We start from the raw sequence: 15,611 nt of genomic DNA, 5'->3' as shown, positions 1-15,611 counted from the left end.
AACGATATATTTATGGTAAACGACGCTGCTCGGCGTCTCCTATAGTCCTAGTAGACGAAGGACGATCTGGTTAGCAAGTAAAAATACGTAAGTCTAAGTATACATAAAAATATAGGCCCATCCAGACATCTTCGATATACACCAAATGAAAATAACACGAAGTGCTCATACCTCCATAAAATAAAGATTCAAGCACGCGAACTGTCCCAATTCGCGATTATAGGTAGGTAGGTAGGTAAAACGGTAGCATTTGCGCAGTCGTCATACTAATCGTCAGCCAGGAGAGAATGCAGAAGACAGGACCTGCGTGAGGGGATATGCTACTAGAACGCGCGAAACGTGCCGAAATTTACGGATACGCCGACTATAATGATATGACCACGACCCTGACCATGTCCTCCTCGTGGTTTCGCTCTTCCGGAGAAATTACACGTACGATCTATGTATGTACGTTGGCGTACATGTCAAACAAAAGTTTGAAAGCTGTCCAATAATTGGCTATTCGAGTAGGGGAGACTACGTTGATATAAAATTACTTACCATCCTGGTATCAGGCTTCATTTACAGTTAGCGCGATCAATCCATCGTCCATACAGAACCGTGTGCTTCGTCGTCGTCTTCGCGAGGGTTTCGTCCGGCTTCTTCGTGTAATCTTCGAGTAATACCCAGTTATCCTCGATCGCAAATATGTTCGCAAAAACCGGTGTATTGTTGGTGTTGTCGATAGGCGCCATTGCCTTTGCTCAGCCTTTGGCCAGTGAGACGAATTCCGTCGTTGCTGATACCACCACGAAGGAAACCTCCATTTGGAAAGATACGCCGATGGATACGGTTGTACAAGAATTCAAAGCTGAATGTCTTCAACAGTCTGATAGCGCTGCCTGCATCAAAGTTAAAGTTTTAAATTTATTGGACGACGTGTTACGCAAAGATTCGTACAAAGTAAGTTATCATTTTTTTAAATACAGTAAGTATGACACAAAAGTATAGTGCCCGGTGGATTTTATTTTCAAGTGGAAATAGCTAGAGAGATGAGAGATGAATGAAGCCGCGTTGAGTGAGGAACAATAAGGTCTTTCAAAAGCGACCTTGACCATTTCAGGCCCATGCACAGGGTGTCCACAAATTGAAAAACCGGTTTGGTCAAAAAATTCAAACTGGTTTTCATTGGCGCAATGTACGTATTTTGCACACTAAGGCGACAAAAACGTGATATGAATTTTTTGAAACCAGTTTATTAATTTGCAACCAGTTAACAAAAAAAACAAAAAATTGTAGATAGAAAAAAAAGCTTGAATCAAAAGTTGTAGAGCGTGAAAAATTACTCAATTTTGTCTCATCACATTTTGAAAATCACCTAAAAGTTAGAGATAGAGAAAAAAAGCTTGAAAAAAAAGTAGCAAAGTGTGAAAAATTGAACCATTTTTGCTGATCGGATTTTGAAACCGGTTCATTAATTTGCAACCAGTTATCAAAAATTACTTAAAAATTGTAGATAGAGAAAAAAGCTTGAAACAAAAGTTGTAAATCGTGAAAAATTATTCAATTCTGTCTAGTCACATTTTGAAACCAGTTCATTGGTTCCCATTTAGCAACCAGTTTTTCACAATTATCCTAAAAGTTGAAGATGGAGAAAAAAGCTTGAAACAAAAGTTGTAGAGCGTGAAAAATTGAACCATTTTTGCTGATCAAATTTTGAAACCGGTTCATTAATTTGCAACCAGTGATCAAAAATTACCTAAAAATTGGAGATCGAGAAAAAAGCTTGGAACAAAAGTTGGGGGGCATGAAAAATAACAGAATTTTGTTCCATCACATTTTGAAACCGGTTCTTGAAAATGGTTAATCAACTTGCAACCAGGTGACTTTTGATGACTTGCAGCGAATTAATGAACTAGTTTTAAAATCCAATCAGCAAAAATTGTTCAATTTTTCACGCTTCACAACTTTTGTTTCAAGCTTTTTTCTGTATCTTCAATTTTTAGGAGATTCTCAAAAACTGGTTGCTAAATGCAAACTAATGAACCGGTTTCAAAATGTGATTGAACAGAATGGTGTAATTTTTCATGTCCCATAACTTTTCTTCCAAGCTTTTTTCTCTATCTCCAATTTTTTGGTAATTTTTGATAACTGGTTGCAAATTAATGAACCGGTTTCAAAATCCGATCTGCAAAAATGGTTCAATTTTTCACACTTGGCTACTTTTTTTTCACGCTTTGTTTCTCTTTCTCCAACTTTTAGGTGATTGTCAATAACTGGTTGCCGAATGCGAACCAATGAACCGGTTTCAAAATGTGAATAGACAGAATTGTGTAATTTTTACGCTCTACAACTTTTGTTTCAAGCTTTTTTCTCTATCTACAATTTTTGGGTATTTTTTGTTAACTGGTTGCAAATTAATGAACCGGTTTCAAAAAATTCATATCACGTTTTTTTCCAATTTGTGGATACCCTTTGCATGGTCCTGAAATTTTCAAGGTCGCTTTTGAAAGCCCTCATTTTTCCCTACTCAACGCTGCTTCATTCACCTCTCTAGCTCTTTCCACTTGGAAATAAAAGCCTCCGGGCACTACTTTTGAGTCATATCAATGTAAGCTTTGTTGTCGCGATTGTTGTGTACCTACATTTGATTGGTTCAATTGACCCTTCTAAAAATTTATCCATTTTTTTGGCACGCCAGGTTAACGATGGCGTATCCATAGTTCCTAATGAAAACCAAGTTAAAGAAAAAACATCCGCAAGAAGTTCCGAAACCGGTTTCCTCGACCAATTGGAAAACTACGTCAAAGGACATGACTTGATCGTCAAAACTCCAGCTGGTTTCTTGCAAGGAGCCACTTTTAAACTATCGCCCAGAAATTTAGACGACAACGAAATCAACATGAGTGTAAAATTGCCATCCGAAGACGACAACGAAACGTTCACCGAAAGAGGTAACCTACTCGTAATTTGCAAGACATACCTCATCTCATTACTTATTATTATCTAAGAATTAATCTAATTTTATCGATCGATTCGCAGGACGCAAAAGCAAATTGAAGAAAATTTTGGTACCCATCTTGGTGTTCGTGCTATTGAAAGCCATGACCTTAATTCCTCTGGCCATAGGAGTACTCGGTTTGAAGGCTTGGAACGCGTTGCAATTATCTTTCATCTCCTTCTTGGTGTCCATTTCTTTAGCCATTTTTCAATTATGTAAAAAAGTAGCCGCCGACTCGGGATCACAAATCGCCGCTCATATCCCATTCGAAACTAGTCATTACGCAGCTGCCAGAAATTTCGTCGTTGATCAACAACGCAACGTTGCCGAAATCAACGATCCGCAAAGCATCGCTTACAGAGCTTACGCTCAAGCTCAATCGTCATAAATGAGAGGTCTTTTTTACCTATACATGACTTAAAATAGTAACGAGATTTTTGTTCCAATTTTTTTTTACATTTTTTTGTTCGACTTTTTTTAACCTTTTTTTTGAGCTTTTGAGCTTGTACCAATACTTTCATAAATGTAGTATTTTTATTTATTCGCACGAGCTTTTTTTCTTTTCTTTTTTTTTTTTTGCTTTATGAACTTTCAGTTGTTATTTATTTCAAATGTATGTACATTTTTGTATAATAAACGTAGATGAATCGTTGATTTTACAAATTTTGTTATATTTTTTTGATATTATTGATTTCAATATTTTCAATGAATGATATCACATTCTTGTACAGGTAACTTGTGAATCAAGTTCGACTTGAAAAATATCTCTATAAAGAATGGTAGTTAAGTACTAGGTAGTACTAGGTAGAATATTTTGATCTTGGTCATCTGATTGAATTTAAATATGGAGGACTAGAAACGTGAGTAGAAAATGTTTATCATCAGGCCATAGATGGGCTCAGTTCCTCTACGTTTGACAATTATAAAAATCCAACCAAGGTAAGTAGTACGTACAATTTGTAGCACTATTCAATAAAAAATCATCAAGATATTCATGATGAGATGCAATCGCTCATTATCAAAAGACTTAAAGTTGAATCTAGAAAAAATCAAATTTTAAACAAACATACATAAAATAGACAATAAATGGATGAAAACAGAAAACAAATAAAACAAATAGCACCAAACTAGATAACGTCAATTTGGGCAAACCATTTTTTTTCGACATCCTTTTTTAGTCTTTCTAAAAATTCAAAAACAATCTACTCACCATTTTTTTTTTTTTAGCAAAATTCTCGAAAATTTTAAATTTGTTTTCGACCCCACATCGACTCTGCAAAGTCAAATTTCATAATTTTCTACTCAATAAAGAACCTTCAACAAGTTTCCGATTTTGTTTGCATCGTTTCGAATTTTCTCTCAAAGGTGTAAAAATTGATCAAGGAATACAAAGTTCATTTTTTAAGGGAAAATCAAAATGTAATTCTAAAAATGCGATTTCAAGTTTTTTTCATTATAAAAATGATGAAATTGGCTGATCGTGTCTCTATAAGGTCAGAAAAATTGCTCTCTACACAAGCTGCACCTTTCAAAACTATAAACTTTGTGTTTTTTTTTTTTTAACCCAAACTGGAGCTTAAAGCGAGGTTTTGATCACGTCTATTTTGTATTCAAATTTCTCCTAGAAAACATGAAAAGATAAACAGCTGAAAAATTGGTTATAAATTGTCCTATTTTAAAAATAATGCTGAATAATGAAAATCTTTCGTTTTGGAGAATTTTATTCCAATATCACAAATCTGGTTTTTGGCAGATATCAAATTTCAAAAAAGCCAAAATATTAAAGCACAAAAATACCCAGAAATTCAACGATTTCTATCGGTTTTTTGAAATCGGCAATAATGGCTAAAAAAATGGCACCATCATCGTGTTCCAAAATATTTCTACAGTTTCAGAAACGATATTTTTTGACATTTTGGTTTAATTAATGCAAAATAATAGTGAGAAAAAAATTTTCAAAACACAAATTTACCCAAACATTGGCGATTTGCTAATTTTCAACAGGTCGATAAAACCCTAAAAGTGGTCTTGGATTTCAATGACAATGGCCTAGTTCGACGCAGACTCAAAAATACTATTTTTTTGGGACTGAACCAGTTTTCAAAAACAGGTTAGGTGAGAACTAAAGCGAAAAAATACTTTTTTTTTGAAACTGTCCTTTCTTTGAAGGCCCATATCTCCCCTCCAGGGGTAGCTCCGAAGCTACTATTTTTTCTGAATGACTTTCAGCTCAAAAGTCAAAATGTAGGCCTACGCTGAATTTGGTCAAAACCCTCCGAAAAATTTTTCCAGAGCGTTTAGAGCTTTGACTATATATACATGGACTGCTATCTCCTATTGTTGTTGAACGGGAATCGTGAAGCCAAAGCAATAGAGGTACTTAATCGGGACATGGGCTCTGCGCATGCGCGAGATTTCGTTGCAACGAGCAGTGCGGTTGTTGGAACGTAGAAGGGTGTCCGTCGAGCGCGGTTCGGATTCCTGCGCGCGCATGAAAATTCCCGATGCTCCCGATTAAGGATAGACCATAGAGTCCGAACGGCTCCCGTGTGCCCGTACGTATGTATGTACGCGTATACGTGCGCGCGCGTGGGGGGGTAGTTTTCGTCCATGTTTCACAACTTGTAAACGGTTAAAAAACGCAACCCGGCAAGCTGCCTCCGTGGCGGCTTAGCTATGATAACGGGTTGCTGTGCAAGAGGTCTTGGGTTCGATTCCCGCGTCCGGCACAAATTTTTTCAAAATTTTTTTTCGTGATTTTTATTTTTACAAGTTGAATTTTTACAGAAAAAGTAATTAAATTATTTTTTTTTGCTTTCAAACAATGAATAAATTTATCAATATTATGTTTTGAATGATATGCCGAATTAGGCGAGGCGAAGCCGAGCCGTTTAAAATTTATATTTCATTCGATGAGCATTACTCCCCTTGGTGAGTTCAGACGGAGGCTGGACATTTACCGTGTATGTAGCACTTGCGGTTGTTTATAAAAAAATTGTACTCACCGAGGCCGAAGGCCGAGGGAAGTTAACAGACATAGTATGAACAACAAAGCGACCCGCGCAACCGAGGCGAAGCCGAGGTGAGCGGACACAACGCCCCCCAACACTAAGGCCAACACTAAAATTTTACTCAAAAAAAAAACTCATCAATAGGCTAAATCGTAAGATACGACGTATTCAATTGTACTCGCGTCGCGAGCTTTGGGAGCCGTTCGGACTCTATGGTCGAGCCCGATTAAGTACCTCTATTACTTCGGCTTCATCGGCAACAATGAAGATAGCAGTCGTTTAGAGTGATTTTTTAATGACGTAGAAAAAACAGGTTCTCTGACACCTTGGTACCTACGTCACAAACAGCGTTTCTTTGTATTGAATTGTCCTTTTTATGGAAGTAAATGGGATAAGTAAGTAATCTTTATTCGGCGTTAACATCTCGTGGCGGCGCCACCATCGACTTGCTGAAAGGGGGACTTTTTGCAGAGAATCGCATTCATTCGCATCTCGACAAGTCATGTGTGCGCGTGTGTAAGTGTGCGTGAGTATGGAAATGTCCCCCTTTCAGCATGATAACATGTGTTTCATGCATTTCACCGCCAGAGTGCAACACATGTTCGTTGACTCCGAATACCAAATTGACCAAAATAATTGTAAAACCTTTTTACATGAATTCCAAATGTTGGATAATTCGGATCTCATATTAACAACACCCAATACGTTATCAACTATCAATTACAAATGAAATGAGCTGGAGTAATGACATCTTCGAGATCACCAGATACATAATTATGTAAGCGGCCTTGAGTTTAATATGTTTTCAATTTCTTCTAAAGTTGTTTTCAAATTTTCAAAATTAATCATGCGAGAGACTGATTTTTTTGATACATTTCTTCACTGACAAAATCAAACATTTGTAGACACCTCCCATCCAGGGAGAATTTTCAGGAATTAACTTCCATTTGATATTGTCGAGCAGGAAGAAAACAAATTCGTTGTTCTTAAATTTTCTCTCCAAACATGATCAATGAACAATTAATTAAATGTTTTAAATTGTGCAGCATTATCAGATATCATCTTCTTTGGCACGTCTACGCAATAAAACAATGAAAAACAATAACGAAATCTGTAGCTTTCATGCTGGTGAAAATAACGACGAAGAATTTCTTTACATTTCCACAACATTTGGCATACAAAGGACCACAGTGATCAACACCAACATAAGTATAAAAGGGAACAAATAACTTTTGAGACTCTTGTTTCCATGTTATTGCTATACGTAAGGTCTTCAATTTTGTACCCGTTTTTGTTTTGTTTGCGTTCACAGACAACCTATATTAGAGGGGTATCAATCATTTATTCAATTTTTTTGGTTGATTGTTTACATTGATGTAATCAACTGTAGAAAGTGTTTTTTAGACAATATTATTTACAAAACTTCAGAGCCATACATTCAACACTTCCCCAAAAATGAATAAAATTTATATCACGCCTTTAAACGCTCTTCAGCGAGCAAAAATTCTGAAAATAGTGGGGGGGGGGTAAAAAAATTAGAGAACAAAAATTAATATGGTTTTTCTATTTTTTTTACCCGGTAAAAAAAAATAGAAAACTGGGCTTGAAATCGTTCCCTATTTTTTTACCCCCTCTAAAAATTTTTAGAAAACAATTTTGATGAAAACTAACCAGCTCATCTAATAGACCAGAGTGTGTAGAATTCAGTTATGTACTCAAGAACTCATTTTGATGGAAATTAGTGCGTCCAATTCTTAAAATCAAAACACACTTTTTTAAAATTTTGTTAAGAAAATCGACTAAAATTCACATCACATTTTTCAAAGTCCCCTGAACCATGAAGATTAAAAGGAAAATGCAGTTTTTCAAGGGCATTATGTTCCAAAAGAACCACAAAACATGTTGATATGGTTTTCAAATCGATTCATGACTTTGGTGGCTTATTTTTCAGAAAATTCTTAGGGGGTAAAAAAAACTAGAGGGTAAAAAAAACTGGGCCGTTACCCCTACTTTATCATTGAAAGCGAGGGTATGTAGCCATATTTTCCAATTTAGCTTCTCCAACAGAGATCTGAGCATCAATAGTACCTCCATTCAATTCCCAATTTTTGCACAATCCTTGATCAAAGTTCATAGTTTTCATAAAAAATTGCTACTGATAACAGGGGGTAGAGAATATAGCCGTAACACATTCGTTCAACACTTTCATGATAGCTTGTCTGCCCTTTTCAATCCAATATTCACAGCGAATCATCGTTAAAATAATGTGAAACGCCCATCCTGGAAGTATTTAACATGAATATTCATAATCAATTTTTTTTACAAAATCATGACCTCTAGGTAATAGTATCGGAAATTTACCATCATAACTTGAAGTTTTTGAGTTTTGAAAACGTCCACGTCTCCACAACAACGAATTATACCATTACTATCGCAAAATAAATTAAATTTGACATTTTTCTTATCAATACCTAACAATGAAGTTTTGTAAATATAATTTGTACTTCATTAGTTGTAAGATAACACGTGATTCTTTCCAAATTTCGACAATCACTAATAAAATGGTGAATATTGATTATTTAAATTCCTACCTAAGTTAGCTTTTTTTTCACTGAATGTGGTTTTTTATTGCGTTTTGAGCTATTTAACTTTGAAATACACAAAATTTGAAAAAATCATGAAAATGTATGAAAAATGTGATACATAATTCAAAATCACATGAGACCAAAAATTAATCCATTTTTCTGACTCCCTCCCTAAAATGTCTCCCTAACTCCTCATTTTAAGAACAATGAATGCCTTTCAAAATAGACTGATGGCTCTTGAAAATACAATTTTTGATTGGAAAAATTTCATTTTGGATGAAAACATGATTTTTATGGCAAGCAACAGTGCAAACGTTCTGATAATTTGGTCGAAATATTTTTTTGAAATTTGAAGGTAAAAACAAAGATGATGCAATTTTAAATCAAAAATTTAAACTAGCCAGGTCAAATTCCAAAAATAAATTCAACGTAGATATCTTCAAAAATTCATACGCACAATATACTCCAAGTTCAGCGATCTTCAGGAAAATTTGAATGCCAAAATTTTCCATATTTTGTGTTGAAGGGTCACACGGTTTTTTTGTACCTATTTTAAAAGGGATTTTTTCAAAAGAAAATTTTCAAAACTATTCAACATCCAGCAACCTTGACTTTTACTCAATATCGATTCAATAATTTTGTCATAAAATTGTCTGAAAATTCAACTTAGTGTGTACCTAGGTATAATCTATGAGGTTTTTGTTAGCTTCTAATATCAGAATACAATTTTCTTACAACAAAAGAGCCCTAAGACCTTTTATTTTTTTTAAACCAAATTCATCAGAAAATATATTTTTTTTGACGTTAGTTCCTCAAACAATTTTGAGAAAGTACATTTTTTGTGTGTTTGTTTTTGAAGCTGATGGTTTAGCGATAATTGTTAAATTTTGACTGACAAAAGGGTATGTGTACGTATGAAAGTAGGCACCTTCTGATGATAACCCAGTAACCCTGCTCGTAATATTGTTTGGAACATGTTTTTTTTTCTGAAGTGAAAGTCAAAAGACGACAAATTAACTATGCAACTTTTAAGATCAAATTTTCAAGAGAGAAACAAATGACTTTTCTTTATCAGTTGAGCAGAATAATCTACGACTAGAAAAAATTGAAAGGAACTGCACTCCAGATTACCAAAATTGGAAAGCAATTCATTTTCAGTAGGGACAATTTTTTTAAAAAAACTTGAATTTGGTCATCTTGCCTTCTCGAATGTGGCATTTGTTAGGATTCAAATGTAAATATAACTTCATATTCGCGTTCGATTTCGAATTAATGATGCCAAAATATTAAAAGATATCGCTCCTAAAACTGAAGAAATATTTTAAAACGCAGTAGTGCCAAAGTTTTGGATTTCAAAAATTTGAGAAAAATCGCCATAAATTTAGGAATTTTTTTCGACTTTTCGAAGTTGGCAATAATGGCCAAAAAATTGGCGCCACGTGCGTTCCAAAATATTCCTCAGTTTTAGGAATGATATTTTTCAATATACTCGTACCTATTTGGCATCACTGATGCAAAATATTTGCAAAGAACCCCACTGAACACACATATGAAGTTATATTCACAGTTGAGCCCTTCTAAAGACCACATTCCAAGAAGTGAGTTGCCCAAAAATTAAATTTTTCACGAAAAACTCAATTTCTTGGCAGTTTTCCCTACCCCAATATGGCTCCAAGGAGGGCTCAACTGCAAATCTAACTTCATCTTCGTGTTCAGGGGGGTTCTATTCATTCAAGCGCTTGAAATCGCGATAGGCTTTTGCATAGATAACTGGGTAGATAGCACCTCTCAAACACCTATTACGGTCTCGGTGTCAAATACGCATTTGCATTCGTACTAATCACAAATCGCATACCACTCGCATTGATCGCTTTCATCGGACGTGCCAGCCTCTTCCAGGATAGGAGGCACACACACACAGCTACAGTTACACTAAAGAGTTACCTATCGTCGACAGCAACAGGATACGGGCACCTAAGCAATCACCTGAACCGAAAGCTCGATAGAATATTAATACACCAACGTTCGCAGACGCTTTCCAAATGTTCCATTTCCAAGACGGAGGCTCAGGCGCGTTTGAACTCAAATCACCGTTTCACGGTTCCATTTAGTACGAGCAGGCAACCTTACAGAATGTCATCACGTTCGGTTTCGTTTTGATTTTTTAAAATTCATAATACGATACGTTTGGCCGGACGCCGGCCCTAATTGAAAGCGTAAGGTGGTGCAGCGAGGAGTGTACCTATAAAATATATCTGCCAGTTCGTTTCGCCTACCATTAAAGCGTCGTGTGGTGGACGGTACGCGAGCGATTGGCCTTTTTTTACATTTCATATCTACATATAAGATCACTGCCAAATGAATCGTCGATCGTAGTACCCCATTAATATATTCGAAAAGTAGTAGTATAGTATACAAGATATATTATAGCCATACATACACGCATATTCGATCTACCAGTGCATTGCTCGCGTATTTGATCTTTGTTTTGCTCGATCATCATGAATCCTACGAATCGGCGTGTTGTTTTCGTTTCGGTTGTTTTATTCGCAACCTTGGTTCAAGTGAGTTTTACTCAATATGTTGGAGATGGTGTTGATACCGCTCAAGATGCCAGATCTAAGTCGGATGAGATTTTATCCAATATCATGCAGGATTGTGTGAACAGCCAAGTGGATTCGGTTACTACCTGCCTTAAATTAAAGGTGAGTTATTGTTTTTCTTATCTAAAAGTATAAGCACTAAGCAACGAGCCTACAAAACAGTGAAATGAAATATAGTATCGAATTTTTCTGGGTTTTAAATTGTTAATGGCTCTGTTTTGCAATTGACTGAACGGATTTTGTTTTCAAATCGAGGATATACGTATAGGTGGAATTCGAATCAAAATTGACTATAAGTACTTAGTGATTAATTGATACGAAATAGTATCAACATTTTTCAAATTTTGTTGAAAATAAAACCACAAATGACACAAATTGATAGATAGAGGATGCCAATATTATTCGAAATCATCTACAAAATTTTTAGTAATACTTCAAAAAGTCATCTAATTTTTACAGTATGTCACAATTTCATACGAGAATCATTTTTTCGAAAAATTAGGCACACAGAAAGTCCTGAATGAGCCATAGATACACAGAAAGTGCCAATACTTCTCAAACTCAACAATAATATATACCAAAAATGTCAACTGATCCATCTTCAATAACAAATGTCAATACATTTTCAATTTTAAAGCAAGTAACACACAAAAAGTGCAGTTTCAAAACAAATAGTTTCATTGATAAAAAAAACTGGATATCATTATGCCGGACTGATCTCAAAAAAAATTCGAAACAAGCCACTAAAGATTCCACTTTATTCAAATGCAGTAGGACGAGGAGAACTCCCTTATTTATCATAAATAATAACTAAATTTAAAAACAGAAAAAAAAACGATTGAAATGCACAGAATTCTGGTTCAAAATTGTCAAGAAAATCAGAAGTAAAACTCTAAATTTAAGTACAAATGTCACTAATTATCTTCATCCTAAACAGCATTTCACTGTTTCAAAATATTGGAGGGGAGAAGTTCATTAGGTATTTTATGAATTTGAGGCGGGGGAGGGGAGGTTCTAATAACCAAAATTAAAATCCTGACAGAAATAGAATTAATGAAATCAATCATCAAATCAAAGCTACATTTAGGCTACTAATTTTTTTCAGAAAAAAAAAGGTAAGTAACTTAAATAACCTAGAAAGGCCGAAAAAGTCACCAAAAAAGTTACAAGAAGTGAGCAAAACATTTTGACGCAGGAAAAATCACCGAGACATTTGGGAATTCTTGACAAAAAAGCGAGACTTAATTGAACCATTTTTGGAAAAAATGCAGACTTTTTGAAATTTTTGTCGAAAAATCGTCTATTTTCAGTAATCTTGTCAATTTTTAGCAAAAAAGTGAGTTTTTTTTGACATTTTTTTTTTACAATTTTTTGGTCAAAAAAATAACTTTTTGGAGAAAGTTGGCAAAGTAAAAATGTTTGACTACAAAGCGAAACTTTTGGACAATTTTTAAATAAAAATAAGACTTTGGAATTTTTTGCAAACAAGCGACAATTCTTAGCAATTTTTGGCAAGAACCAATCTTATTTTTGGCAAGAACCAATCTTATTTTTGGCAATTTTTGATAGTTTGGCAGAACGCGAGAAGTAGACTATTTTAGCCAAATTCGGGGATTTTTAACCCTAACGTTGAAAAGGCAGTGTAACCAGTTCAAAAAAATGAAAAAAAGTGAAAACTTTATTCATTTTTGAAAGCGTAAAATTTTACACGTTTTCCCACAAAAAATCATGATATTATTTCTCAAGTTTTTCCCCATCTTTTAAAATGAAATAATATAACAAAAAAAAGTACTTACTCATCAAAATATGTACATTTTGATTTTTTCAAAAAAAAATTGAGAGAAAAATCGCAACTGCTCTTTTTTGAAAAACAAAAAAGAAAATAAGAAAAAGAAATGACTCGATATGTATTATGTAGTTTTAAAAAAATGAGAGAAAAACCACTCAAAATTATAAAATTTCTTCATTTTTTTACTGTTTTGGTCAAAATTTCGAAATTTTCTACCTTTTTTTCTAGTTTTTCTTTCAAAAAAAAAATCATTAATTTTTCCATGTTTTTCCCTTTTTTGTTCATTTTTTTCCAATATTTCCCAGGATTTGGAAAAATTTCGCACAATATCCCTTCACAGACCTCAAGATCTATCTGTTTAAAAAGGCCTAATATAATTTGATAAAAATTGTGAGTTTCCAATAATAGGTCATTTTTTTGGAACTGAAGCTTGATACATAATAAAAAATGGCCATTTTTAATGGAAAAACGACCTACTTGATCAGAATGAATCCTGAAACCAAAATAATATTCTTTGAAATTTCTCACATGGGATCACAATAAAGTTCAATTAAGCGAAAATGCGAAAAAATACTCGCACAATGCAGATTTACGTGCACCATCGATCGGGTTCATCAAGACCCCCCCCCCCTACTCTGCCAGATTTCAGTACTGAAATGATTATCTGAAAATATCGATGCGACCCATCAAAATGGGTTAAAATTTCGCACCGAACTCGAAAATCGCGATCATTTTTCATTTCGACCACCTTCGATGGAGTTTTGTTTTCCAAACTAAATCTACTGTCTGGTTATAAATGGATTTCCTCTCGATATTGTAGCTAAAAACAATTTTAGGATTGATTATGAATTTTTTAGAGCTGAAAATGAAAACAATAAGCGAGGAAGACTGGACATTTCTAATAATTTCAAAAAAATGTTATGCATAATGAAAGCACCCAAATAAATTGACGGATTCACTCAATAATAAAACTGATTTTCATACTGTTCGCCAGGTATTACACTACTTCGACTACGACGTCAGCCGTATCGCCAGCCCGAGATCATTATCGGACAACGACGTCGAAAAAATCGATCGTTTGGTAGTGAAACGTTTCCAAAAATACTTGAAATCTCGCCAGTTCGAAATCCAGTTACCGGAATTTTTCTTCCAACGAGCCACCTTGGTATTCAACCCCGATAAAAGTTTAGCCGATTTCGACGTAGTGTTCCCCAAATCGTCTGAAAGCGAAGATCGTTCAATGTCAGCAGGTAAATCGTTGTACTACACAGAAACACTCATCTCTTTTATCAATACTCAATCATCTCATACTGATCATTATTAAATGTTACAGCACGCGACATGATGCAACAAAAAGCACTGCTACCGTTGCTGATGATGTTGAAAATGAAGCTGAAAATGATCACACCCATTATGTTAACGTTAGTCAGTATCAAAGCGACGAAAGCTATGCTAATGAGTAAATTAGCTTTGCTAATGGTTACCATATTCATGGCCTCGCAATTGCTCAAAAAGCTCGGTATGCATTTGCCAATGCTACACCCTCCGCCAATGGAAATGGGCATGGCTATGGCCGCCGTCACAACGCCACCTTCGTATGGAGCGCCGGCGCCTTTACCACCTTCGTCGTCGTACGGGCCATCGCCGCCTTCCCAAAGCTACGGTTCACCCTCTTCCAGCTCTTACTCCGAGCCGAGTGCTGCCTCTTGGGAACCAAGTTCCGCCTCTTCGAATACCTACTCGAAAGTTTGGGATCCGCAGCAGTTAGCTTACAGTGCTTACTACAAATCCGCGCCTTCTTCGTCTTCCTCTCTTTCTTCGTCCTCTTCTTCATCTACGTCGTCGGTTTAAGTACCTCTACCTACATCAACGAGCAAGATTTTCTTTACTTCTCGACCCCTCATTCTCTCATTTGTTTTCCTCCCCAATGTGTGTACCTGACTGATTGTGTAGGTACATTCGAGTGACTTTGACTTTCATATTTATTTACGTGTACCCCCTACATTATTCTTTAATTTATTGATGATGTTGATGTCGTCGTTGTGTAGATATTTGCAAAAATTGACGTTAAGTAGCACGATTTTTTTGTCTTGTTGAAAAAGTAAAGCACTTTTTTCTTTCACGTAATAAATCCTTTTCGCCTTCAGCAGTTTAAATTAGGTACATGTTCATAATGTACATATAATGCGCCAGACGCCAGTCGCGAGAAAACATCTCAGGTAACAGTAACGATGAGGAGAGGTGCGCGGTGGATTGCGCCGTAAATAACAAAAACTATGCAAAAATATTAACGTCTATGCAGAAAAAAATAACGTCTTGTGATTATATTGATTTGCGATGATGAGGAAATGTCGAAAGTAGCTTCAACCCCCCCCCCCCTCGCACACGTGACACCTAATGGGGAAGTGCAGAGACATTTCAAAATTTCCAGAATTCTCCAATTTCACATCCAAGGTAGGTACTGGTACATAAAATAAGCAAAATGGCCCTGTTCCCAGATTTGGAAAATTCTGATGAATTATTGTTGAGTACCTTCAAAAAAATTTTCGAGCGGGATTTCCGCCCCTCAACCCCCCCCTCCCCGACAATATGGCCCAAAAACGCGTTTTTTGCGGGAAAAATCGATATTCATGAGTAGTGGGG

General features: G+C 35.4%; 2 protein-coding genes across 2 annotated transcripts; both read left to right on the top strand.

Moving 5' to 3' along the window:
- Positions 1–543: 543 nt before the first annotated feature.
- On the top strand, positions 544–3,632 carry Osi19 (DUF1676 domain-containing protein Osi19). The gene is made up of 3 exons (XM_065367860.1): positions 544–942; positions 2,681–2,933; positions 3,022–3,632. Exons 1-3 carry the CDS (start codon positions 688–690, stop codon positions 3,366–3,368), a joined length of 855 nt encoding a protein of 284 aa, XP_065223932.1. The 5' UTR covers positions 544–687; the 3' UTR covers positions 3,369–3,632.
- A 7,210-nt stretch (positions 3,633–10,842) lies between these two features.
- On the top strand, positions 10,843–15,114 carry Osi20 (DUF1676 domain-containing protein Osi20). The gene is made up of 3 exons (XM_065367942.1): positions 10,843–11,281; positions 13,963–14,218; positions 14,302–15,114. The coding sequence occupies exons 1-3, from the start codon at positions 11,078–11,080 to the stop codon at positions 14,817–14,819; spliced, it is 978 nt and encodes a 325-aa protein (XP_065224014.1). The 5' UTR covers positions 10,843–11,077; the 3' UTR covers positions 14,820–15,114.
- The last annotated feature ends 497 nt before the right edge of the window (positions 15,115–15,611 follow it).

The sequence above is a fragment of the Planococcus citri genome, chromosome 5 (genome assembly GCF_950023065.1).
Source record: "Planococcus citri chromosome 5, ihPlaCitr1.1, whole genome shotgun sequence".
Classification (NCBI taxonomy): Eukaryota; Metazoa; Arthropoda; class Insecta; order Hemiptera; family Pseudococcidae; genus Planococcus; species Planococcus citri.
This window is presented reverse-complemented; position numbering and strand designations above follow the sequence as displayed.

Coding starts and splice junctions, on each gene's coding strand:
- Osi19 (XM_065367860.1), top strand. CDS start 688: ATGTTCGCAAAAACCGGTGTATTGTTGGTGTTGTCGATAGGCGCCATT. Junction 943..2,680: donor TACGCAAAGATTCGTACAAA/GTAAGTTATCAT, acceptor TTGGCACGCCAG/GTTAACGATGGCGTATCCAT. Junction 2,934..3,021: donor CGAAACGTTCACCGAAAGAG/GTAACCTACTCG, acceptor ATCGATTCGCAG/GACGCAAAAGCAAATTGAAG.
- Osi20 (XM_065367942.1), top strand. CDS start 11,078: ATGAATCCTACGAATCGGCGTGTTGTTTTCGTTTCGGTTGTTTTATTC. Junction 11,282..13,962: donor CTACCTGCCTTAAATTAAAG/GTGAGTTATTGT, acceptor ACTGTTCGCCAG/GTATTACACTACTTCGACTA. Junction 14,219..14,301: donor AGATCGTTCAATGTCAGCAG/GTAAATCGTTGT, acceptor TAAATGTTACAG/CACGCGACATGATGCAACAA.